Source organism: Bos taurus, chromosome 10, assembly GCF_002263795.3.
Source record: "Bos taurus isolate L1 Dominette 01449 registration number 42190680 breed Hereford chromosome 10, ARS-UCD2.0, whole genome shotgun sequence".
NCBI classification, from domain to species: Eukaryota; Metazoa; Chordata; class Mammalia; order Artiodactyla; family Bovidae; genus Bos; species Bos taurus.
In genome coordinates this window covers 51,184,636-51,210,505 of record NC_037337.1, presented here as the reverse complement: position 1 = coordinate 51,210,505, position 25,870 = coordinate 51,184,636, and the positions used below count along the sequence as shown (strand labels likewise).

General features: G+C 43.2%; 1 protein-coding gene and 1 long non-coding RNA gene across 3 annotated transcripts in view; one reads left to right on the top strand and one right to left on the bottom strand.

The window, feature by feature from the left end:
• LOC132346372 (uncharacterized) overlaps positions 1-1,848 on the bottom strand; it is a 10,799-nt gene extending 8,951 nt beyond the window's left edge. The window contains exon 1 of the long non-coding RNA XR_009496202.1: positions 887-1,848. This is a non-coding gene — a long non-coding RNA (uncharacterized lncRNA). The remainder of the gene's footprint in view (positions 1-886) is intronic.
• CCNB2 (cyclin B2) lies at positions 1,170-25,870 on the top strand. 2 transcript variants are annotated; one of them, NM_174264.3, is given in 9 exon segments: positions 1,170-1,339; positions 3,211-3,339; positions 3,445-3,558; positions 12,275-12,445; positions 12,997-13,155; positions 14,776-15,012; positions 15,308-15,448; positions 24,034-24,144; positions 25,598-25,870. In NM_174264.3, coding segments are annotated over 9 exon segments (1,197 nt in total). In that variant the 5' UTR covers positions 1,170-1,315; the 3' UTR covers positions 25,709-25,870.

The following is a 25,870-nucleotide window of genomic DNA, read 5'->3' as shown; positions in this document are numbered from 1 at the left end:
TGCTGCAGTCCATGGGGTCGCAAAGAGTCGGACACGACTTAGCAAATGAACTGAACTGAAGAGGAAACGGGTGTAGTCATTTTAGATCCAAGAGAAGGAATTTAATTCAGATCACTTTATTTAAGGCTCATTAGTAGTCCAGAGAAGGAAATGGCAACCCACTCCAGTGTTCTTGCCTGGAGAATCCCAGGGACGGGGGAGCCTGGTGGGCTGCCGTCTCTGGGGTCACACAGAGTCGGACACGACTGAAGCGACTGAGCAGAAGCAGTACTCCAGTAACAGACAGATAAACTATTTTTAAAAGAGTAGGGGGTGATGGGAAATCTTGCTCAAATTCTTAGACGGAGCCTATCATCAGAAGTCATTTCACTACCTTTACTGTGGGCCTTTGACCCTTCCTTTCCTCTTTTTCTGTTTCCTCTCCCTTTTTCTTTCCTCTTGTCTTGTCTTGACCTGATCTCCCACCCTGCTGCCCAAGGCTGGATCACACTTCAGTTGTCTTTCTCATTTTAAAATCTTCAGCACATCATAATTTACTCGACAAATATTTACTGAGCACCGATCACAACACACACGAAAACAATGTGCCAGATTCCGCAACACAATGAAGAGCTTACTTGAATCACAAGTCACACAAACCGCATTTATCATTTTTTCCCATCTCCTAAGAATCTTAGCTTTAGAGTAAACGCCACAATTCCCAGTCCTTAAGCACACGTTTGCATCTCAACCACCTAACACAGCGCATCCCTAAAGGACCCATAGGCGCCTGTTCCACTACCTAGACAGGCCAATCCGACCTAACTTCAACGCAAAACTTGTGGAAGAAGAGTAAATATCAGAAGTGGCATTTTAAGGGTGTTCCCTAGAACCAACTTCCGCGCACCCTGTACGAACGCAGATATCCGTAATTGAGGCCGCGTCAAAATCCAGACAAGGCGTCCTAAGTCTGCTTTTCCAATGAGGCGTTTTATTTTTGTTTGTCTTAGAAGCCGAGATTTTTTTTTTTAAATACACCAAGCAGAAAAAAAAAAAACCTGTTGTTATGACAACAAACGGGTCTGGAAAATTCAGCCAATCAGCCTGCGGAACGGTCTGCGGCCTAGCCAATAGGAAGAGCGCGTGGTACGTAGGGCCGCCCAATGGGGGCGCGAGCGGCGCGGTATTTGAATCCTGGAACTAGACGACTTTTCGAAGATCTTCAGCTTGCGGGCCCGGAGCGCAGTCCTAACTTCGCGGCGGAAGCTAGTCCTCTCTGTGTCCAGTCCGCGTCCTTCCCTGGGCGGGGCTGCCACTCTTGTTTGTCCGTTTCCTCATGGCGCTGCTCCGACGCCCGACGGTGAGTGGGCCGGCGACCCTCCGCACGGTCCTGGGCCCGGCCGCGCTGCCTGCTCCGCCGACTTTCGCTTCTCTTTCTCCTCGGCTTTGAACTTCGTTCCAAGCTGCGCCGCTTTCCTCTTCCTGCCGTCGGCTTGGGCCCAGGGGCCTGGCCGGCCCTGAGGCCTATCCCCTACGGCTGACTTCTCCCCGCCTTGCTTCCGCTCTCCCGGTGCTGGCTCCTGGCCTGGCAGTCCCTTCCGCGGGGCGAGGGAAGTGTAGGAAAACGCCTCGGGCCTGGCACTTGTCAAGTGAGTCCCTGGAGCGCTGGGCCTAGGACTGGGCAAGGGGTTCCCGAGAGCGCTTTGTTGTCAAGAGAGTTGTCTAAATACAGCTTCTTGGGGTTTTCTTCCTCTTTCAGTCCTTGCCAGCTAAGGAATCAGCGGTGGGGAAGGGGAGAAGGACGAAGAAATTCCGCAGGCTGAAAAGTATTTCAAATGTGTAATCAAGCAACAGCTATGGCTGTTTTTCAAATGTTTGCACATTTCACTTTGTATGAGTTTCCTCTTTATTTCTGCACACGAAGTCTTACAAGGCTAAGTTCGCCAATGTATGGTCTTGTCCCTTTAAAAAAGTAATTTCCTTTACTCAAATGTAATAGAGATATTATTTGGAGCCATATGGCAGACTAAAAGAAGGTCCAAATTCATTTATTTCATCTTTGCAAAAAACAAAGTGTTAATGGTGGTGTGGATTTTTTCTGTGGGTTTGAATCGTACCTGGATCTGCTTTTTTCCTTGCTGAAAAGTAGGGGGCCCTGACACACCTGAGCTCCATCCTCCTGGCTGTAGGCTTGTTAAAAGCTGCTGATTTCCCCTTCCAGATGGATTGACCTAGATTACCACTTCAACTCACAGGAAATTTCGAACACTTTTTAAAATTGGCAGTGACTTGAACAGTGTGACTTTTGAGGATCCTAATAAGTTGAATACATTCTGTATTTAACTGTAATCCTTTTGTGAATGTGAGTCAAACTGATAAGTAATTTTTGTCTAAACTACCCATAAAGTGCTTTCATACTCAAATTCCCTTCTATTCAGGTAAGGCTTGCATATTCCCCTGCCCATCTATCTGTTCTGGTAGGTCCATTCAAACCCTCTGTTGGAAAATATGTTAAAATTAGGACCCCAAATTATCAAGAATAGTACATGCTGTTTTTTTCTCCTGAAATGTTTATCACATATAATAAAACAAACTTTTCTATGTAAAACTTTTCTTGTTTTTACTAACAAGTTTTTGTTTCTAAGTGCATTCTAACACATGTTAACAATTTTTATTTCATACAATTCACAGTTTCTCTGAATTTGAGATAAAACTATTTTACCCATGAAAACTTTTCTAAATATCCCTAATAAAAGAGAGCTCACATGCTATGGCACCCTCATAGCTAAAAGGCTGTCTTTAAAGATGTTGCCAATCTGAGCACTTATTTGTAGAATCAAAACCTAGTTTAGGTTTTAAACATCTGGCTTTTAAACAGCTTTTTAATATTGTATCTTAATTGCACCTGTTACTCATCTCTGTCCAGAAAGTTTTTTAAATAGATGCCATTCATATACAGGGTCCATATAGGAAATAGCCACTTACCTGTGAAGCTCTTAGTGGGATTAAAAAAAAAAGTGAATGAGTGTATTTGCCTAATTTAGAGTGATGTTATAAATAGAAAGTAGCATTTTTAGACTTCCTAAAATTTGCCTTTCCCTCTCGCAGATAGACCTCAGTAGATTCACCATTGCCAAATCAATTCTGAACCTGAGGTTCTGACACCAGCAAAGTATTGTAAATTATCTCAACTTTCAGTAATTTGTTTCCTTGTTTTTTTGTTTTTTTTAGGTGTCCACCGATTTAGAGAATAATGACACGGGAGTTAATTCTAAACCTAAAAGTCATGTGACTATCAGGCGGGCAGTTTTAGAAGAAATTGGAAATCGGGTTACAACCCGAGCCATACAAGTAGCTAAGGTAACAACTGTGAGGGCTGCACCTCTGCACACTAGGTTGACCCTGTAGAGCACTCAGTGGCAACACAGGCTGTCTTGCCCTCTTTACATTTCTTTTTCATTTCAGAAAGCCCAGAACACTAAAGTACCTGTTCCACCCACCAAAACAACAAATGTCAGCAAGCACCCGAAACCTACTGCTTCTGTGAAACCAGTGCAGATGGATGTGTTGGCTCCAAAGGTAGGAAATTCTGAATTTACAAGCATACTTAACAGAGTAGCCAGTTTGGGGCTATGGTGTAAGGGCACCTTTATCGTCACTGTCACTTTTGAAGAACATTGATAGCAGGAGCTCTGCTTTAAGACAACAGTGTAGAAAATGAACATCTTTGTAGTAATGGTACCTTAACATAATGTTATGACCTTGAGTAACAAAGTTAAATACCTTAATACCTAAATAAATTTCATGATCTCAGAGGAAAATTTGATAGATTTTATTAAAAATAATTCACTATAGGAATGAACTTGCCTGTGAAGGGGGTGGAAGCTTGGAATTCTGAGATCTTCACTCATGGAAGAACAGAGCATACTACAACTGAGTATGCTTGTGTATGCGCGTATACACAGTCACTGCTGCAAATCGTGAACTCTGACTGGAATCAACAGTTTTTCTTGGAGTCCTTCCTTATTGCACTGAGTTGACATTATCTATTATAAATCTAGCAAATAAAAGAACCTTGGGGCTTCTCTGGTGGCTCAGTGGTGAAGAATCTTCCTGCCAGTGCAGGATGTAGGGGTTTGACCCCCGGGCCAGGAGGATCCCAAGTGATGAGAAGCAACTGAACCTGTGTACCAGCAACAAGAGAAGCCACCATGAGAAGCCTGAGCACCGCAACTAGAGAGTAGGCCTAACTCCTGCAGCAAGAGAAAAGCCCGCACAACAAGTCCTAGAGCAGCTGAAAGTAAAATATAATTAAAAAAAAAACTTTTATTATTAAATATATAGGTATTTACACCTACATATTTGCATATTTATAATTTATTTGGCTGCATTGGGTCTTAGTTGTGGCTTGTGGGGTCTTTTGTTGCTGCGTACAGACTCTCTAGTTGTGGCGGCCAGGCTTAGTTCCCCTCTGGCACGTGGGATCTTAGCTCACCAACCAGGAATTGACCCACATCCCCTGCATTGACAGGCAGATTATTAATCACTGGACCACCAGGGAAGCCCTGCATATGCATATTAATCTGCTCTCTTAACAGACCCAATTCATTAAATGTTGGTGCTGGGAGAACTCCGGTAGCTTTTTTTCACACTCCACACATCCTTTACCAAAGAACCATGTCTCAAGTTCAGCACAGTCTCACAACTTTATTGTTTCTGAGCCTACTTTTCAGTTGTCTCTGACAACTCACAGAACTCATTCATCAATCTCATGTGAAGCTTTTGCTCTAGGACCACTTTTGTGTTGGACAACTAGTTGATGCCTGGTATCTTTGCACGCAGCAGACACTGGACAGTTTGGCCAGTGCACAGTTGGCTCACAGAACTTAGGTTATTATCTCCAGAGGCAAGCGAGATCTTAGAAAGGATTTTATAATAATTCAGTTATGTTGGAGACCAAAAGGAATGCTTTCAAGAAATTCTAAATTAAGGCCCAGACCAATTATCCTTGTCTTATCCTGGTGGCTTTTGGATATGACTAAACTTAGGTGTGCTTCTGAGTAGACACAGGTGAATATTCAAGCTGCTAAGGCATCTGAAGTACTTATTTCTGTCTTATTCTTCTTTAAAATTTATTTTTATTTGTTTTTAACTGGATGGTAATTGCTTTGCAACGTACTGTTGGTTTCTGCTGTACAACAGGTGAATCAGCCATAAGCATACATATATCCCCTCCTTGCACCTCCCTCCCACCTCCCACTCCATCCCACCCCTGTAGGTTGTTGCAGAGCGCAGGGCTGGGCCCCCGTGTCATACGGCAGCTTCCCGCTGGCTGTCTCTTTTACGCACAGTGATGTGTATATTTCATGGCTACTCTCAGTTTGTCCTGTCCTCTCTGTTCCCCCGCCATGTCCACAAGTCTGTTCTCTACGTCTGTGTGTCTGTTCCTGCCCTGCAGATAAGTTCATCGGTACCATTTTTCTAGATCCCATATTTATGCATTCATATGCTATGTTTGTTTTTCTGACTTATTTCACTCTGTATAACAGGCTTTAGGTTTGTCCACCTCAGTTCATCTGACTCAAATTTGTTCCCTTTATGGCTGAGTATATTCCATTGTATATCAGTACCACAGCTTATTTATCCATTCATCTGTCAGTGGACATCTAGGCTATTTTCATGTCCTGTTCATTGTATTAATAAATAGAGCTGCAGTGAACATTGGGGTATACATGTCGTTTTGAATTGTGGTTTCCTCAGGGTATATGCCCAGTAGTGGGATTGCCGGATCACACAGTAGTCTTATTTCTAGTTTTTAAAGGAATCTCCATATTGTTCTCCATAGTGCCTATGTCAATTTACATTCCCACCAACAGCACAAGAGGGATTCCTTTTCTCCACATCCTCTCCAGTATTTATTGTTTGTAGATTTTTCATGATGGCCATTCTGACTGGTGTGAGATGGTGCCCCATTGTGGTTTTGATTTGTAGTTCTCTAATAATGAGAGATGTTGAGAGCATCTTTTCATGTGTTTGTTGGTCATCTGTCTGTCTTCTTTGGAGAAATGTCTCCAAAGAAGGTCTTCTGCCACTTTTCTGAGTGTGTTGTTTGTTTTTCTGATATGGAGCTGCAGGAGCTGCTTGTATATTTTGGAGATTAACTCTTTGTCATTTGATTTGTTTGCAATTATTTTTTCTCATTCTGAGGGTTGTCTTTTCATCTTGTTTATTTCCTTTGCTGTGCAAAACGCTTGTAAGTTAAATTAGGTCCCATTTGTATATTTTTATTTCCATTAGTCTTGGAAGTGGGTCAGAGAGGATCGTGCTGGTGATTTATGTCAGAGTGTACTGCCTATGTCTTCCTGTAAGATTTTTACATTTTCTGGTCTTACATTTAGGTCTTTAATCTATTTTGTGTTTATCTTTGTGTATGGTGTTGCTGCTCAGTCACTTCAGTCGTGTCCGACTCTGTGCGACCCCATAGACGGCAGCCCACCAGGTTTCCCCGTCCCTGGGATTCTCCAGGCAGGAACACTGGAGTGGGTTGCCATTTCCTTCTCCAGTGTATGGTGTTAGGAAGTGTTCTAATTTCCTTCTTTTACGTGTATCTGTCCAGTTTTCCCAGCACCATGTGTTGAAGGGGCTATCTTTGCTTCATTGTATATTCTTGGCTCCTTTCTCAACAATAAGGTGCCCGTAGGTGCGAGGGTTTATCTCTACACTTTCTATCCTGTTCCATTGGTCTGTATTTCTGTTTTTGTACCAATACCATACTGTCTTGATGCCTGTAGCTTTATAGTAGTATACTTCTGTCTTCTTAAACCAGGCTTCCTGGTACTGATTGCCCCCCCTGGGGAGAGTAATGACGATTATCCCTAAAAAGGAAACCTTAAACTGAAGCTGCACATACTTATTAAAACACACATCTGATTCTAGTCACTCTTGCTCAGTGCCTTCAGGGTATTCACTTCCCTTTGGATAAAATCTAAGCTCCCTAGCCATGGTCTCCCTCACCTTTCCAGTCGGTTTCTGTCACCTCATACACTACGCTCTCCATTCTCAAATCAATGCTTAGTCCCCAGACTTGCCTTGATTTCTTGGCTTCCCCTGGGACTTTGTACTCGTGTGCCTTTGCCTACTCAATGAGTTTTGCGCTCTCTGAAGACCTTACTAGGTTTCTCCCTAGGACCTCAGGTAGCTTTTCTTATTCCTTCTAGTAGTTCTTAAATTCTTTAGTAGATGAGTTATACCTGTATACTTCTTGCTCACCTGGCCCTTCCTCAATTCAAGACCTTTTCTTTAAGAGGAAGGGCATGATTTGAATTGCTACATATCCTGTGGCTGTTACTGTTTTCTTCTTTTCTAAGACTGGAAACTGTCATCGTTGAGTTTTTATGTAAGTTAAATTTGTTTATTATCCTGCCTTCTCTTTCTTTCTATATTTTATTACATTAATATGTATTCTTACAGCCTAGCAGTCCTAGGCTATACTTTGAGAAGTACCTCTTATTCTTTAAAAAAAAAAAAAAAGTAATGGTTTATTTATGCTTCATTACTAAATGCTTGTTTTAACTCCATACAATTTTAATTTGTGTAATTTTTTTTTTTTTTTTTAATAATCACCCAGTCACGATAAGAAAATAAAATACTGGGTATCTACTTGCTCAGTCTTTGCTTCCTCCTGTTTTATTCATAGGCTGGAATGTGCTTTCCTGCTTTTTCATGTCAAATACTTTCTCAATTTAGAATAAATTAGTTGATCAGAAGAAAACATTACACTTGCTCAAGAGGGCACTGCCAAAGTAAACGATCAGTTCTAGGAATCTCTGAACCTAGGTGTCTAAGTTTCTTACACTCAGTAAATATTTACTGAACCCTACTATATGTCAGGGGGCCTTCCCAGGTCTAGCAGTGGTAAAAAAAAAAAAAAAAAATCCACCTACCAGGAGGATTTTTCCTCCTGGGTGAACCAGACATGTGGGTTCAATCCCTGGGTTGGCAAGATCCTCTGGAGAAGGAAATGGAAACCCAGTCCAGTATTCTTGCCTGGGAAATACCATGGACAGAGGAGGCTGGTGGTATAGTCCAGTGGGTGGCAAAGAAACAGACATAACTGAGCAACCATGCCAAAAAAAATGTGTCAGGGATGATATAGGTATTTGAGATACCTTAGTGGACAAAATCAGTTTGAATAAATGTACGGTTATAGAACTTACATTCTGGTAGAAGTAGAAAATAATATGCATAATATATAAATAAAGTCTGTGATATATTGTTGTTCAGTCGCTAGGTGGTGCCTGACTCTCTTGATCCCATGAACTGCAGCACACCAGGTTTCTCTGTCCTTCACATCTCCTTGACTTTGCTGAAACTCATGTCCATTGAGTCAGCAATACCATCCAAGCATCTCAACCTCTGTTGTCCCCTTCTCCTCTTGCCTTCAATCTTTCCCAGCATCAGGGTCTTTTCCAATGAGTTGGCTGCGTATCGGGTGGCCAAGGTATTGGAGCTTCAGCTTCAGCATCAATCCTTCAATGAATATTCAGGGTTGATCCTTTAGGATTGACTGGTTTGATCACCTTGTTGTCCAAGGGACTCTCAAGAATCTTCTCCAGCACCACAGTTTGAAAGCATTAATTCTTCGGCACTCAGCCTTCCTTATGGTCCAGCTGTCGCATATGTACTTGACTATTGGAAAAACCATAGCTTTGACTGTACGGACCTTTGTTGGCAAAGGTTGTTTGCTTTTTAATACACTGTCCAGGTTTGTCATAGCTATTCTTACAAAGAGCAAGTATCGTTTAATTTTCTGGCTGCAGTCACTGTCTGCAATGATTTTGGAGCCCAAGAAAATAAAATCTGTCACTGTTTTCACTTTTTTCCATCTCTATTTGCCATGAAGTGATATTACTAGATGCCATAATCATAGTTTTTTGAATGTTGTGCCAAGTGTTTTGAATGTTTTAAGCCAACTTTTTCACTGTCCTCTTTCACCATGAAGTCTCTTAAAAAAAGAAAAAGTCTCTTTAGTTCCTCTTCGCTTTATGCCATTAGTGTGGTATCATCTGTATATCTGAGGTTGTTGATATTTCTTCCCGCAATCTTGATTCCAGCTTGTGCTTCATCCAGCCTGGTATTTCGTATGGTTTACTCTGCTAAATAAGAGTTAAATAAGCAGGGTGACAATATACAGCCTTGATGTATATTGGAACCAATTTGGAACCAGTCTGTTGTTCCATGTCCAGTTCTAACTGTTGCTTCCTGACCTGCATATAGGTTTCTCAAGAGGCAGGTCAGGTGGTCTGGTATTCCCATCTCTTTCAGAATTTTCCACAGTTTGTTGTGATCTACACAGTCAAAGGCTTTAGTTTAGTCAATGAAGCAGAAGTAGATATTTGGAATTCCCTTGCTTTTTTTTGTGATCCAATGGATGTTGGCAGTTTGGTCTCTGGTTCTTCTCTTTTTTAAATTCAGCTTGAACATCTGGAAGTTCTCAATTCACTTATCGTTGAAGCCCAGCATGAAAGATTTTGAGCATTACCTTGCTAGTATGTGAAATAAGTGCAATTGTGCAATAGTTTGAACATTGTTTGGCATTGCTCTTCTTTGAGATTGGAATGAAAACTGACCATTTCCAGTCCTGTGACCACTGCTGAGTTTTCCAAATTTGCTAGCATATTGAGTACAGCATTTTCACAGCATCATCTCTTAGGATTAGAAATAGTTCAGCTAGAATTCCATCACCTCCACTAGCTTTGTTCATAGTGATGCTTCCTAGGGCCCACTTGACTTCCCATTCCAGGATGTCTGGCTGTAGGTGAGTGATCACACACCATTGTTGTTATCTGGATCATTAAGACCTTTTTCATACAGTTCTTCTGTGTATTCTTGCCACCTCTTCTTAATATCTTCTGCTTCTGTTAGATCTATACCATTTCTGTCCTTTGTAGTATCCATCTTTGCATGAAATGTTCTCTTGGTATCTCTAATTTTCTTGAAGAGATCTCTAGTCTTTCCCATTCTGTTGTTTTCCTCTGTTTCTTCGCATTGTTCATTTAGGCAGGCTTTCTTATCTCTCCTTGCTATTCTTTGGAACTCTGCATTCAGATATGTATACCTTTCTTTTCCTCCTTTGCCTTTCTCTTCTCTTCTTTTCTCAGCTATTTGTAAGACCTCCTGAGGCAACCACTTTGCCTTCTTGCCATTTCTTTTTCTTGGGGATGGTTTTAATCACCAATCCTGTACAGTGGTACGAATTTTCATCCATAGTTCTTCAGGCACTCTGTCAGATTTAGTCTCTTGAATCTATTCGTCACCTCCACTGTATAATCATAAGGGATTTGATTTAGGTCATACCTGAATGGCCTAGTAGTTTTCCCTACTTTCTTCAAATTGAGCCTGAATTTTGCAATAAGGAGCTGATGATCTGAGTCACAGTCAGCTCCTGCTCTTGTTTTTGCTGACTGTATAGAGCTTCTCCATCTTCGGGTGCAAAGAATATAATCAGTCTGATTTTGGTGTTGACCATCAGGTGATGTCCTTGTGTAGAGCTGTCTCTTGTGTTGTTGGAAGAGGGTGTTTGCTATGATCAGTGCATTCTCTTGGCAAAACTGTTAGCTTTTGCCCAGCTTCATTTTGTACTCCAGGGCCAAACTTATGTGTTACTCCAGATATCTCTTGACTTCCTACTTTTGCATTCCAGTCCCCTGTGATAAAGGACATCTTTTTTGGTATTAGTTCCAATAGGTCTTATAGGTCTTCATAAAATAGTTCAGCTTCGGCATTAGTGGTTGGGGCATAGACTTGGATTATTGTGATATTGAATGGTTTGTCTTGGAAATTAACTGACATCATTCTGTTGTTTTTGAGATTGCACCCAAGTAACTGCATTTTGGACTCTTTTGTTGACCATGAGGGCTACTCCATTTCTTCTAAGGGATTCTTTTCCACAGTAGTAGATATAATGGTCATCTGAATTAAATTCGTCCATTCCTGTCCATTTTATTTCACTGATTCCTAAAATGTCAATATTCGCTTTTGCCATCTTCTGTTTGACCATATCCAATTTACCTCGAGTCATGGACTGAACATTCCAGGTTCCTAGGTAATGTTTTTTAACAGCATCGGACTTTACTTTCACCACCAGACACATCCACAACTGGGCGTTGTTTACCTTTGGCTCAGCCTCTTCATTCTTTTGGAGCTGTTTTCTCTGCTCTTCCCCATTAGCATCATGGACACCTACCGACCTGGAGGGCTCATCTTTCATTGTCATGTCTTTTTGCGTTTTCATAGTGTTCGTGGGGTTCTCAGGGCAAGAATAGTAAGTGATTTGCCATTCCCTTTCCCAGTGGACCATTTTATCAGGCCCTGACTTGCAGGGACATGCCCTTCAGCCACCTCATGTAGCTGAATGACATGCCCTGTGCCCTGGTTGTCCCCCTGCTGGTCCTCGTTGAGCGTGTAAACCTTCACTGGCCATTGAATGTTGGTCAGTGTGCCATCCGGGGGCCAAGGCAAAGGCCCTGCTGGAGTCACCAGGGAGGGGCTCTGGGAAAGGAACTGATGCTGAAGAACGCCCAGGAGTGGGGTGCACCCCCGCCTCACTGCTGCCATTGGCCACCCTGGGGCCGTTACATCACCCAGGAGCAGAGGGCACCCCGGCCTCTCCTCTGTGGTATATTAGGAGGTTATAGATTCGTTGGGTAAAACACTAGAGAGATGAAACATGTGTGTGTTGGGGGAGGAGGGGACGCTATAGAAACAGATGGTAATTTTAAATAGGGGTAAATCTAATTGAAAAGATAACACTTAAGCAAAACTTGAAGAAGAACGTGAGGGAATTACCCACGTGGATACAAGGACTGAGCCTTCTGGGAAGAGGGAGCCTGCTTGTGGTGAGGGAGGCCTGACCAGGAGGCTGATGAGGAGCTAACAGTGGGGAGAGAAGTAAGCGATGGGTTAGCAAGGGAAGAGGGAAGGGCCAGATCATGTAGGGCCCATAAGCCCTACCTGGGCGTACACTGTGAGGACCTGGGTTTTCATTTTGAGTAAAATTAGAGCATTTTTTTTTTTTGACTAAAGTACATTTTTAACTGAAGGATGAGACCATTTTTAAACAGAAGAGTTTATCTCCAAACACTTCATCTACTTGAATTATTCACCTCTTACTCTGAAATGTATTTGTTGGGGCTTTATTATTTATAAAAATGCATGTGATGCCTTTAACCAGTTGACCCTGCATTTGTGATCAAGTCTGCTCCTAAGGTCCATGCGCTTTCCCTTGTGGGTGCAGGGTCCTTCTCCCACACCTCAGGACATCTCCATGAAGGAGGAGAACCTCTGCCAAGCTTTTTCTGATGCCTTGCTCTGCAAAATTGAGGATATTGATACCGAGGACTGGGAGAACCCTCAGCTCTGCAGTGACTACGTAAAGGATATCTACCAGTATCTAAGGCAGCTTGAGGTGAGAGGGCCTTTGTGGTTTGGTTGTACAGCAGTGTGGAATCTGCCACACAGCTGGGAAGGAAATGAAATTCGCTTTTTTTTTTTTACTTTAAAAAAAATTTATTTAATGACACCCCACTCCAGTACTCTTGGCTGGAAAATCCCATGGACAGAGGAGCCTGGTGGCTGCAGTCCATGGGGTCACTAAGAGTCGGACACGACGGAGCGACTTCACTTTTACTTTTCACTTTCATGCATTGGAGAAGGACATGGCAACCCACTCCAGTGTTCTTGCCTGGAGAATTCTAGGGACCGCGGAGCCTGGTGGGCTGCCGTCTATGGGGTCACACACAGTCGGACACGACTGAAGTGACTTAGCATAGCATAGCATAGTTGAATTACAATGTGTTAATTACTGCTGTACAGCAAAATGACTCGGTTATATATACATATATGTTCTTTCTTGTATCCTTTTCCATTATGGTTTATCACAGGACATTGACTATAGCTAAAGCAGGACCTTGTTGTTCACCGAAGTCAGCTTTTTAAACTTTTCAATTCCACCCACAGGTTCTGCAGTCCATAAACCCACATTTCCTAGATGGGAGAGACATAAACGGCCGCATGCGTGCCATCCTGGTGGACTGGCTGGTGCAAGTGCACTCCAAGTTCAGGCTGCTGCAGGAAACGCTGTACATGTGTGTTGCCGTCATGGACCGATATTTACAGGTGAGCCCGCTTTGGGGACTCTGCGCAGAAGAAAAGACCAAAGGCCAGTTTATGAGATGCCAAAGAACTTCAAGTGCTAGGGAAGGCGGTAGTTCAAGCATGTCACACTTCCAGGAATGCTGACCATTGCTTTTAGGTCAGCCTGCTGAGAAATGCCCAGAGGAGATGCTGTCTCACCACAACCATTCATCAAAGGAGACAAACCAGCAGATGGTCTGAAAGTCCATCTGAAGCCCACGGTGCCTTTGGAGGCTGGTTCTCCAGGCCCACTTGCACAGTTTCCATAGTTCAGTACTCTTTGGTGTTAAGCTCTCTTATCTGAAAGATGAAGAGTTTAGCTAGAGAACTTAATAGCTTCCAGCCAGTCATAGCATTGAATGACTGTAGAAGAGGGAGGAGACAGTTTTCTTAAAAGGGCTGGAGGGATGTGTGGGGAGTATACTCAGAATGTGAGGTCTAAAGCAAAGAGGAAGGTAAGAAATGAAGCTGAGAGGCAGAAATAATCATCAAAATATCTACAGTAGTGCAAGAACACTGAGAAGAAATGCCAGACCTTGACCTCTAATGTGTTATCTACCAACTGGTAGTCCTGCAGGTAAGGATTTATTGATTTATTTTTAATTAATTTATTTGGCTGCACCAGGTCTTAGTTGCAGCATGTGGGGTCTGGTTCCCCAACCAAGGGTTGAACCCAGGCCCTCTGCATTGAGAGTTTGGAGTCTTAGACACTGGATCACCAGGGAAGCCCTAAGGTTTTATTTATTTAAAGTCAACATTTATAATATAGGTGTAGGTCAATTACAATGCTGCCCAAACAATACAGTAATATCTGTGCTGATAATAATGACCCTGAGAGTCTGCAAAATGCTAAGCAACCATAGAGCCATTGGTTTTCATTGTCCAAAAATCCTCAGTGGTATAGAAAGCATTGTCATATTTTTGGCAGATTTTCAATACTGAGAGTTAAAGCAAAACACACAAATTCCTAGTTTAAAAAAAAAAGTCAAGAGAAGGACTTACACTCTAGATTTAGGTTTCCTCTGACATTGAAGCATCTCTGGAAGGGTCTTCAGGCTGAATAATAAGTGTACTTTTGGTGAGGATTAAAGGAACGCTTGAGGCCCCCCTTCCTTGGCCCTCCTCACCTGTTAAACTCCTGCTTTTTCGGTTGGCCTCATCGTGACTCAGACCATGCTGAGTGCCACACTGGGGCTTCCCCAGACACTCAAGCCAGGACGATGCGAGCAGAGCACTGCCTGGGAGCTTGGTCATCAGGCTAATTCTTCCCTGTCAGCAATTGACTGATCTTGGGCTGGTGTCTGCATCTCTTCTCAGGCTACCTAATTGTGAGGGAAAAAATATGTACTGCCCAGGATTTTTGTGAGGATTCGATGAGATGATTGAATCTCAGCCCTGTGCCTGGCACAGAGCGAGCACTCCATGACAGGCAGGTGCCGCATGCTGTGGTGGTGGCTGGTCAGTGCTGAGGTTCCTGGGCCTTAAGAGAGGTGTGAGCAGGGCTGATGTGGGCTTCTCCAGGATTTGGTTTGCTCTCACTTTCCTCCACCCAGAGCCCCCGTTCTCCTTGGTTAAGACTTCTGGCACATTGTTCTTCTTTAGGTTCAGCCAGTCTCTCGTAAGAAGCTTCAGCTGGTTGGCATTACGGCACTGCTCTTGGCTTCCAAGTATGAGGAAATGTTTTCTCCAAACATCGAAGACTTTGTTTACATCACTGACAATGCTTATACCAGTTCTCAAATTCGAGAAATGGAAACTCTGATTTTGAAGGAACTGAAATTTGAGCTGGGTCGACCGCTGCCGCTACATTTTTTAAGGCGGGCGTCGAAAGCTGGGGAGGTAAGTGCCTCCAGTTCTCTAGGAGACTTTATTTTGCTGTTTGTTGTCTTATCCCAGAAATGATCCAATGAAAGGAAAGCTTATGAGTTGATAGGAAACATTTCTTAGACAAGTCCTAATACTTGTCAGTTCTTAAAAGACTTTATGTTCTGTGTTTGTAATATGCTGGGGAACAGATCAATGCCTGGGAAGGAAAAGAGATTTCAGTGGCTTTGAGTTGCTAGATCTCACCCAGAATTTTTCAGGAGAGTAGTAACAGCCGTGCTTCTTTCTATCTCCGGCTGTTTTTTCGTAGGTCGATGTTGAACAGCACACTTTGGCCAAATACTTGATGGAGCTGACTCTCGTTGACTATGACATGGTGCACTATCACCCTTCCAAGGTGGCGGCAGCCGCTTCCTGCCTGTCCCAGAAGGTTCTAGGCCAAGGAAAATGGGTGAGTATTGAGTTTAAGAAGAAATGTACTAGCTATATTTTAGGGCCTCTTGATATGAAATGTTTTAGCATTTTCACAGTGCTGTACTTGAAATAGCTGTTACAAGTCCACAGGCCAAAAAGAGCCTCTGGAATGATGCAGGTGGAGACTGGGGGACTATGCCGTGGTATATTACACATGTGTTACAGCATCGTCAAGAGTGAGGAAGGCCACTACAACTGAGGCAAGAAGATTTCTGGGTTATTTTGTTAAGTGAAACAAGCAAGTTGTCAAGCGCATAAGACAAAATAGGGCCAAGACCTGACCTTGTTTAGAAGGGTAAAGATGAATTGAGCCACTTTCAGGTTCATTCAAGTAGTCAAAGATGTCAGCTGCTCCCTGGGTTCTTGTTTCGAACATCAAAAAGGATAGCAGTGAAACATAGGGGACTGTTGCCTGCAGTCAGAGGAGCAGTTTTGTGGACGAGCCCACTCTTGACCACCACTAAACAGTTTTATTTATTTATATTTTTTTTAAAAAAGCACTTATTTATTTGGCTACACCAGGTCTTAGTTGCAGCATGTGGGATCTAGTTCCCTGATGAGGGATCCCCTGCATTGGGAGCACAGAGTCTTAGCTGCTGGACTACCAGGGAGGTTCCTATTAAGCAGTTTTAGAGTCCACAAACAGCAGAGCAAACACATTAGCTGAACCCAGGAGGCAGTAAGACCCCATCTTATCACAAGATCACAAAGCCAAGGCAGATCCATGTGGTTCCAACCTTTGTCTGCATGGCCTGTGATGGATACATGCAAGATTGCCAGGGCGCCATGGTGAACCTGTTCCTCTACACAGTCGATAGAGTTTACATTTATATAAGAAAGAATGGAAATAAGAGAGAGGGGATATGTATGTGTGTGATGTATTTGCTCATTTTTCAAAAAACATATAAATGGAAATGAATGAAGATGGATACCTCTGGGTGTGGGTATGGGGAAGCAGGACTCCTGGTTATAATTTTTTATTAGCTTGTATACAACGTAATGTAACTTTTTTGACTTTTGAACAATATTGGCATTCTATGCAAATCCTGAACTGGAATTAAGCAGAAAAATGTTACTATATATTCAGAGTGGCAACAGAGAGAAGAATTAATTCTGGTAGCTTTTGAACACAGCATTCTGACTGTGCATCTATAGTGGGATGTGAAGGTCAATAAAATGAACAAAAAAGGTCACATTTAAAGCTTACTTGGGAGGTTCACTAATCTGTTAATAGGAGGTAGTAGTCTGTTAGAATTCTGAAAGTATGTTGTAGGATAAAGCAAATAAGAGTAGACCTTCCTTGGTGGCTCAGACAGTGAAGAGTCTGCCTGCAATGCGGAGACCCAGGTTCGATCTCTGGGTCGGTAAGATCTCTGGAGAAGGGAATGGCAACCCACTCCAGTATTCTTGCCTGGAGAATTCGACAGAGGAGACCATCTATGGGATTGCGTAGAGTTTGACATGACTGAGCAAATAAACATTCATGTTATTAAGGATGAAAACTCTCGCTGTAAGAAGATAAAATATTGTTAACAAACAAAAAGAAAACCCTGTAATATTAATTCTGTTTTAGAAACATCAATAAATTAATAATGAAAGGACCAGAAAGAGTGATAACCCAGTAGCAATGAAGATGCCTAGTGCTCTCATCTTAGATACTCAAGGCATGACCCACTAGGAACTAGGGCTCCTTTGAGAAATATCTGATTTCAGAACTATGGCAGGGGAAGTACACGGTGAGCCTAGAGCAGTTTATAACAGGGAGCAAGCAAATTCTCAAACATCAATGGGGTTACGTCAAAAGAGGACATAGAAACTGGCTTGAAAGGGTTCCTTCTGACTACAGTTGAGTATTAAAAAGAATTATGATCCAATAGATTATAATGCATTAAAAAATGCATGAGTCCATAATGATAAAAAAGGAAGAAAGGAAGATGAGGAAGAGAGGGAGGGAGTTAAAAAAAAATTCAGTAGAAAGCCCAGCTAATTAGAAATAATGGTAGAGATAGAAACCCACCATTTTTAAACCCCCAGTGATAATTGATTCCAGCAAGGATCATCAATTGATGATTATAAGGATTAGGTAAAATAATTTTGGAGAACAAGATTCATATTGTTCTCCAAGTATCACCCCTCAGTTGCATAGTGATTCTGAAGAAAACCTGTATCTTTGACAACCTGACTTGACCTCCTTCTCATGCAGTAGGAAGTATGCATTTTCCCCTATCGACAATTCATGTTCAAAATGTTGTATTTGAATCTAGCCATCAGGAAACAAGACAAATCCAGAATGTGGGAAATTCTCAAACCAGCTGGCCTGGATCCTTCAAAAAAGTCAGTGTCACTTAAAGCCAAGAAAATGGGAGTCTGAAATTAAACACCAAAGACAACAGCAACCAAATGGACTGTGTGTACCTTATTGGACCCTGGATATATATTAAAAAAAAAAAATCTGTAAAAGAAATTTTTGCAGCAATTGGAGAGATTTGAATATTGACTGTATAATAGATGATACTATGGAACTGTTGATGTTTCTTATGTGATAAAGTTATTGTGGCTAGGGAGGAAAATATCAATAGTTTTTAGGAGATACTTGTGAAACATTTAGAAGTGATGTGTCATGGTGTCTGCGACTCACTTCCTTTTCCATAATTTATTTTCATTTATTTTTGACTACGCTGGGTCTTGTTGCTCATGCAGGCTTTCTCTCGTGGTGGTGAGGGGGCTACTCTATAGTTGTGCTGCACAGGCTCCTCATTGCAGTTCTAGGCTGCACATATTTCAGTAGTTTCGACTTGTGGGCTCTAGAGCGCAAGCTCAATAGTTACGGCACACGGGCTTATTTGCAGCACAGCATGTGGAATCTCCTGGAACCAGGGATCGAACCTATATCCCTTGTATTGGCAGGCGGCTTCATAACCCCTGAACCACCAGGGAAGTCCTACGACTCACTTTCACATGGTCCAGCCATTCGATGGCTTCACATATCACATACAACTTTTGCTGAACCGTGTGAAAGTGAGTTGCAGATGCTATGAGTGAGTGGCAGGGGAGGAGAAGAGGAGGAGAGAAAGTGGTGAAATATTAAGAACTGATGAATCTGCACAAAGACTATACAGATATTCATTATTTTATTCTTTCAGTTTTTCTATAGATTTGAGATTATTTGACATAAAAATAGGCAAGGATGGGGAGGTGGGAGGGAGGTTTAATAGAGGGGCATATATGACATGAGTTTGAGCAAACTCCAGGAGATGGTGAAGAACACGGAAGCCTGGCGGCTGCAGTCCATGGGGTCACAGAGTCGGACATGACTGAGCGACTGAACAACAACAATGGTTTATTAACGCTGTTGTATAGCAGAAACCAACAAAACATTGCAAAGCAATTTTCCTCCAATTAAAAACATTAAAAAACACACACACAAAATTGGAGACAAAAAGTCACTGGTCCACGGAGGGCACGTGATCTTGGTACCAGTGGCCCATTTTAGTCTTATTAGAGCTGCTTCCTTGGCTCTAAACCTAGCAACTGTAGGCCTCCCTGTTTACTGGCAGTTAATATCAAAATGCCAGTAGCTGTGTGTTACATCAGATTCACTCTTGCTTACTTCTTTTTTCCTTTAAACTATTTTAGGATTAAGGTTATATTGTGGTTTATTTTCCCAATTATATTGTGCATATGAAAGTGGTGTGTTTTAGCTTTTAGAATTTTATCACAAACTGAAATCGTCAGGTTACATATCTTCATGCAAAATAAGTCTTACTATCAGTCAACAGCTGTCTTTTTTGCTTAAATTTTGTTCTCTGGGAGGCTGGGTGTACATGCTTCTGAGTGCTGTGGCTTTTCTCGTTCTTAACCATGAGGGCCCAACAAGAGAGCCCTGTGTGTTGTGTGCTCAAGTTCCTTCAGTCGTGCCCAACTCTTTTGCAACCCTATGGGCTGTAGCCTGCCAGTCTCCTCTGTCCATGAGATTCTCCAGGCAAGAATACTGCGGTGGGCTGCCATGCCCCGCTGCAGGGGATCATGGCCATGCCTCCCTGACCCAGGGATCAAACTTGCTTCTCTTGTGTCTCCTGCATTGGCAGGTGTTCTTTACCACTGGTGCCACCTGGGAAGTCATAATTCTTTTGGGTTTCATAGCTTAGATTGCTGCTTATGTCCCAGTTTCTTTCTTTCTTTTTTTTTAAAATTTATTTATTTTTGGCTGTGCTAGGCCTCCCTTGTTGAGCGTGGGTTTTCTCTGGTTGCGGCAAGCAGGGCTACTGTAGTCACTGTGCATGGGCTTCTTACTGCAGTGCTTTTCTGGGTATAATGCGTGGGCTTAGTTGCCCCATGGCATGTGAAATCTTCCTGGACCAGGGATTGAACCCGTGTTCCCTGCATTAGCAGGTGAATTCCTTTTTTTTTTAAATTGAAGGATAATTGCTTTACAGTATTGTCTTGGTTTCTGCCGTACATCAACATGAATCAGCCACAGGTATACCTATGTCCCCTCCCTCTTGAACCTCCCTTCCACCTCCCACCCCATCACACCCCTCTAGGTTGTCACAGAGCCCTGGTTTGAGTTCCCTGGGTCATAAAGCAAATTCCTACTGGCTATCTGTTTTACATATGGCAGTGTGTATGTTTCCATGCTACTCTCTCTGCATTTGTCCTGCCTTTTCCTTCCCCCTCCCCCTGTGTCCCTAAGTCTGTTCTGTGTGTCTGCATCTCCATCACTGCCCTGCAAATAGCTTCATCAGTACCATCTGTCTAGATTCCATATGCATGTGTAAATATACGATATTTTGTTTTTCTCTTTTTGACTTACTTCACTCTGTATGATAGGCTCTAGGTTCATCCACTTCATTAGCACTGACTCAGATGCTTTCCTGTTTATGGCTGAGTAGTTTTCCATTGTACATATGTACCACAGCTTCTTTATCCAGTCATCTGTTGGTGGACATCTAGTTCGCTTGTCCTAGCTATTGTAAATAGTGGTAGCAGGTGGATTCTCTTTTTTAAAAAAATTAATTAATTTAATTGGAGGCTAATTACTTTACAATATTGCGGTGGTTTTTGTCATACATCGACATGAATCAGCCACAGGTGTACATGCGTCCCTGAACCCCCTTCCTGCCTCCCTCCCCACCCCATCTCTCTGGGTTGTCCCAGAGCACTGGCTTTCATTGCCTTGCTTTATGCATCGAGCTTGCACTGGTCATCTGTTTTGACTATGCCAAAGCCTTTGACTGTGTGGATCACAATTCAGTTCCATTAAGTCCAGTCACTCAGTCATGTCCAACTCTTTGCGACCCCATGAATTGCAGAACGCTAGGCCTCCCTGTCCATCACCAACTCCCAGAATTCACCCAAACTCACGTCCATCGAGTCGGTGATGCCATCCAGCTGTCTCGTCCTCTGTCATCCCCTTCTCCTCCTGCCCCCAATCCCTCCCAGCCTCAGAGTCTTTTCCAGTGAGTCAACTCTTCGCATGAGGTGGCCAATACTGGAGTTTCAGCTTTAGCATCATTCCTTCCAAAGAACACCCAGGACTGTTCTTTAGAACTGAGTGTTCTAAAGAACACTCCTTTAGAATGGACTGGTTGGATCTCCTTGCAGTCCAAGGGACTCTCAAGAGTCTTCTCCAACACCACAGTTCAAAAGCATCAATTCTTCGGCACTCAGCTTTCTTCACAGTGCAACTTTCACATCCATACATGACCACTGGAAAAACCATAGCCTTGACTAGACGGACCTTTGTTGGCAAAGTAATGTCTCTGCTTTTACAATAAACTGGAAAATTCTGAAAGAGATGGGAATACCAGACCACCTGACCTACCTCTTGAGAAACCTGTATGCAGGTCAGGAAGCAACAGTTAAAACTAGACATGGGACAACAGACTGGTTCCAAATAGGAAAAGGAGTACATCAAGGCTGTATATTATCACCCTGCTTATTTAACTTATATGCAGAATACATCATGAGAAATGCTGGGCTGGAAGAAGCACAAAGCTGGAATCAAGATTGCTGGGAGAAATATCAATAACCTTAGATATGCAGATGACACCACCCTTATGGCAGAAAGTGAAGAGGAACTAAAAAGCCTCTTGATGAAAGTGAAAGTGGAGAGTGAAAAAGTTGACTTAAAGCTCAACACTCAGAAAACAAAGATCATGGCATCTGGTCCCATCACTTCATGGGAAATAGATGGGGAAACAGTGGAAGCAGTGTCAGACTTTATTTTTCTGGGCTCCAAAATCCCTGCAGATGGTGATTGCAGCCATGAAATTAAAAGATGCTTACTCCTTGGAAGGAAAGTTATGACCAACCTAGACAGCATATTAAAAAGCAGAGACATTACTTTGCCAGCAAAGGTCCGTCTAGTCAAGGCTATGGTTTTTCCAGTGGTCATGTATGGATGTGAGAGTTGGACTGTGAAGAAAGCTGAGCGCCGAAGAATTGATGCTTTTGAACTGTGGTGTTGGAGAAGACTCTTGAGAATCCTTTGGACTGCAAGGAGATCCAAGCAGTCCATTCTAAAGGAGATCAGTCCTGGGTGTTCTTTGGGAGGAATGATGCTAAAGCTGAAACTCAAATACTTTGGCCACCTCATGTGGAGAGTTGACTCATTGGAAAAGACCCTTATGATGGGAGGGATTGGGGGCAGGAGGAGAAGGGGATGACAGAGGATGAGATGGCTGGATGGCATCACTGACTCGATGGACATGAGTCTGAGTGAACTCTGGGAGTTGGTGCTGGACAAGGAGGCCTGGCGTGCTGCAATTCATGGGGTCGCGAAGAGTCGGACACGACTGAGCGACTGAACTGATCTGAACTGAATATACATGTTTCAATGCTATTCTCTCAAATCATCACACCCTCACCTTCTCCCACATAGTCCAAAAATCCGTTCTTTACATCTGTGTCTCTTTTGCTGTCTTGCATGTAGGGTCATCGTTACCATCTTTCTAAATTCCATATATATGTGTTAATATACTGTATTGGTGTTTCTCTTTCTGACTTCACTCTGTATAATAGGCTCCAATTTCATCCATCTCATTAGAACTGACTCAAATACATTCTTTTTTATAGCTGAGTAATATTCCATTGTGTTTATGTACCACAACTTCCTTATCCATTCGTCTGCCAATGGACATCTAGGTTGCTTCCATATCCTGGCTATTGTAAAAAGTCCTGCGCTGAACACTGGGGTACATGTGTCTCTTTCAATTCTGATTTCCTCGGTATGTATGCCCAGCATTGGGATTGCTGGGTTGTATGGCAATTCTATTTCCAGTTTTTTAAGGAATCTCCAGAGTATTCTCCGTAGTGGCTGTACCAGTTTGCATTCCTACCAACAGTGTGAGAGGGTTCCCTTTTCTCCAGCACCCTCTCCAGCATTTATTGCTTGTAGACTTTTGGATCGCAGCCATTCTGACTGGCGTGAGATGGTACCTCATTGTGGTTTTGATTTGCATTTCTCTGTTAATGAGTGATGTTGAGCATCTTTTCATGTGCTTGTTAGTCATCTGTATGTTTTCTTTAGATAAATATCTATTTAGTTCTTTGGCCCACTTTTTGATTGGGGTCGTTTATTTTTCTGGTATTGAGCTGCATGAGCTACTTGTATATTTTGGAGATTAATTCTTTGTCAGTTGTTTTGTTTGCTATTATTTTCTCCTATTTTGAAGGCTGCCTTTTCACCTTGATTATAGTTTGCTTCGTTGTGCAAAAGCTTTTAAGTTTAATTAGGTCCCATTTGTTTATTTTTGTTTTTATTTCCATTACTCTGATAGGTGGGTCATAGAGGATATTGCTGTGATTTATGTCAGAGAGTGTTCTGCCAATGTTTTCCTCTAAGAGTTTTGTAGTTTATGGTCTTACATTTAGATTTTTAATCCATTTTGGTTTATTTTTGTGTATGGTGTTTAGAAAGTGTTCTAGTTTCATTCTTTCACAGGTGGTTGACCAGTTTTCCCAGCACCATTTGTGAAAGAGATTGTCTTTTCTCCACTGTATATTTTTGTAGCAGGTGGATTCTTAACCACTGAGCCACCAGGGAAGTCCCCCGGTTTATTTCCTAGTCCTGAACCTCTTCCCCTGACTGCCAGGATGGATATCTGGGCTTTCAACTCCCCACTGGATGCTGCCACGCTGGGCTGTTAAGCGGGGACTGAGGCGTGCCCTTAATGTCAGCCCTTTCTGGGCTGTTTATACTGTGTCCCTCTTTCCTTCCCCTTTCAGTGTGGCGACAGAGGCAAGCCTGAAAGCTTTGTTAGTTGAACTAACCTACTTACCTGTGCAACCTTCTTTAAAATGTAATTATTTGGGACCTTCGCCATTTGATTGAGCTGAGAGTTTTTGTAGTGTCTTAACTTAGTCCAGCTCAGAGCCAGAGTCATCCTGTGTTTCCTGGCAGCTTTGCTGATACTGCGATAGTGGTTGAGGCTGAGGCTGAATTTCCAGCAGGGAAGGATATTTTTATAGCTTTTACATCACTAATGTCAGCATATGTAAGATGTGCTGTCCTAAGGGAGAGGGGATTTCATCTCGCGGCTGCTTTGCACTGTGTTCCAGAACTTAAAGCAGCAGTATTACACCGGCTACACAGAGAGCGAGGTGCTGGAGGTCATGCGGCACATGGCCAAAAACGTCGTGCGTGTCAGCGAGAACATGACCAAGTTCACCGTGAGTACTCTTCCCGCACCTGGTCAGACTCTAGGTTACGGGTTCAGGGTATGAGAGGACGGATGTGTATGTGTTTGCATCTTCATGTAAATACTTTGGCATGTGTGTGAGTCTGTTTCACACACGTTATCTTTCTCTAGTAGACCAGGGGCTGGAGCATACAGATAAACCCTGAGAGCTGACGGCCTTTACAACAAGGTAGATGGGCTCCCTGTGTCCAGCCCCAGGCAGCTGTTCAGTGCATTACCCATGTTCCACCCAACTTTCTGGGGCGGGCGCACCACGAGCAGGGAATGCCGACCTGCATGTAAGGGCCCGGCTTGAGTGGCCCTGTGGAAGGCTTGGGTATTCGGGTGACCTCATGCAGGGCCTTTGTCCAGCATCTTTTAGGACAGTGACTGAGAGGGACTGCCCAGGTGACACTAGTGGTAAAGAAGCCACCTGCCAGTGTGGGAGACATAAGTGACGTGGTTCAGTCCCTGGGTGGGGAAGAGCCTCTATTCTTGCCTAGAGAATCCCATGGACAGAGGAGCCTAGTGGACTCCACTCCATAGGGTCGCAAAGAGCTGGACACAACTGAGCAACTAACACTACAGTGCACCTGAACAGCAAGCGTGGTGAAGGAGGCGAGGCAAGCAGCCCATTCAGGAAGAGTCCTGGCGGCCGGCGTCTGTCTCTTTATGGCCCACCTGAGAGGAGAAACCAGGGGAGACAGGGTGCTGTCCTGTGCCTGTGTGATGCTGAGTATCAGGGCTCACCCAGGGTCTGGTGGCGAGAGCAGGTGTCCTCACGGTCTGGCGTGCGTCCTCCCTTGTAGCTTCAGCATGACTTAGCACACCAGGGAAGCAGTGTGTTTCGATCCTGAGAGTGTCCTCTGGGACCTGAGCACCAGTTACCGCTCATCTTTATGGCCAGTTACTGCTCCAGTGCTGGTAAATTTGTTACGTCCCAATGGCACTAGATATGATAAACAGCTCCTATCTCCACCGCTTGTGAGAGAAAGTCTGCTCTCTGGACCTTGAAATCGTTTGTTCCCCGTCACCTGTGCTACCAGCTGGGTTTTATCCATTCCTAGGCATGGCAGGAAATTGCCCTAGAGCAGTGTTCATCAACCTTTTCAGCACCAGGGACCAGTTTCATAGAAGACAATTTTTCCATGGATGGGATGGGGGGCATAATTTCGAGATGACTAAAGCACAATTACATTCATTGTGTACTTTATTTCTATTATTTTTACATTAGCTCCACCTCAGGTCATCAGGCATTCGATCCCAGAGGTTGGGGACCCCTGCCTAGTGCACTTGTGATCTTTACTGGTTTGGCATCATCATACCCTTTGGAGATTGTGGATCTGGCCCTTTGATACTTGTAAATTAGACTAGGAATAAGGTGTAAGGTTGGGGGCGTCGTGGGGGGCTCCTGATGTGTGCTTAATCGCTGATGACTTCTGCAGGCCATCAAGAATAAGTATGCAAGCAGCAAACTCCTGAAGATCAGCACGATTCCTCAGTTGAACTCAAAAGCCATCCAGGAGCTTGCCTCACCTCTGCTGGGACGGTCCTAGGCTCCAGGGCCCTGGGGAAGAGTGTGTCGTTCGTGCACTTTGTCTTGCTGATCTGGAATTCCTGAGTTTGTATAGAGTCCTCTGGTCTATCTCATGAAACCTCTTAGACCAGTTTTCTAAATGTATATTGAGGAAAAATAAAGCTATCGATTTTCTTAAGGT

Bases quoted from the DNA above. Each gene is read 5' to 3' on its own strand.
- CCNB2 (XM_005211655.5), top strand. From the start codon at position 1,316: ATGGCGCTGCTCCGACGCCCGACG. The intron at 3,340-3,444 runs GTAACAACTGTG...TTTTCATTTCAG, and splicing joins GAGCCATACAAGTAGCTAAG to AAAGCCCAGAACACTAAAGT. The intron at 13,156-14,775 runs GTGAGCCCGCTT...GTTCTTCTTTAG, and splicing joins TCATGGACCGATATTTACAG to GTTCAGCCAGTCTCTCGTAA.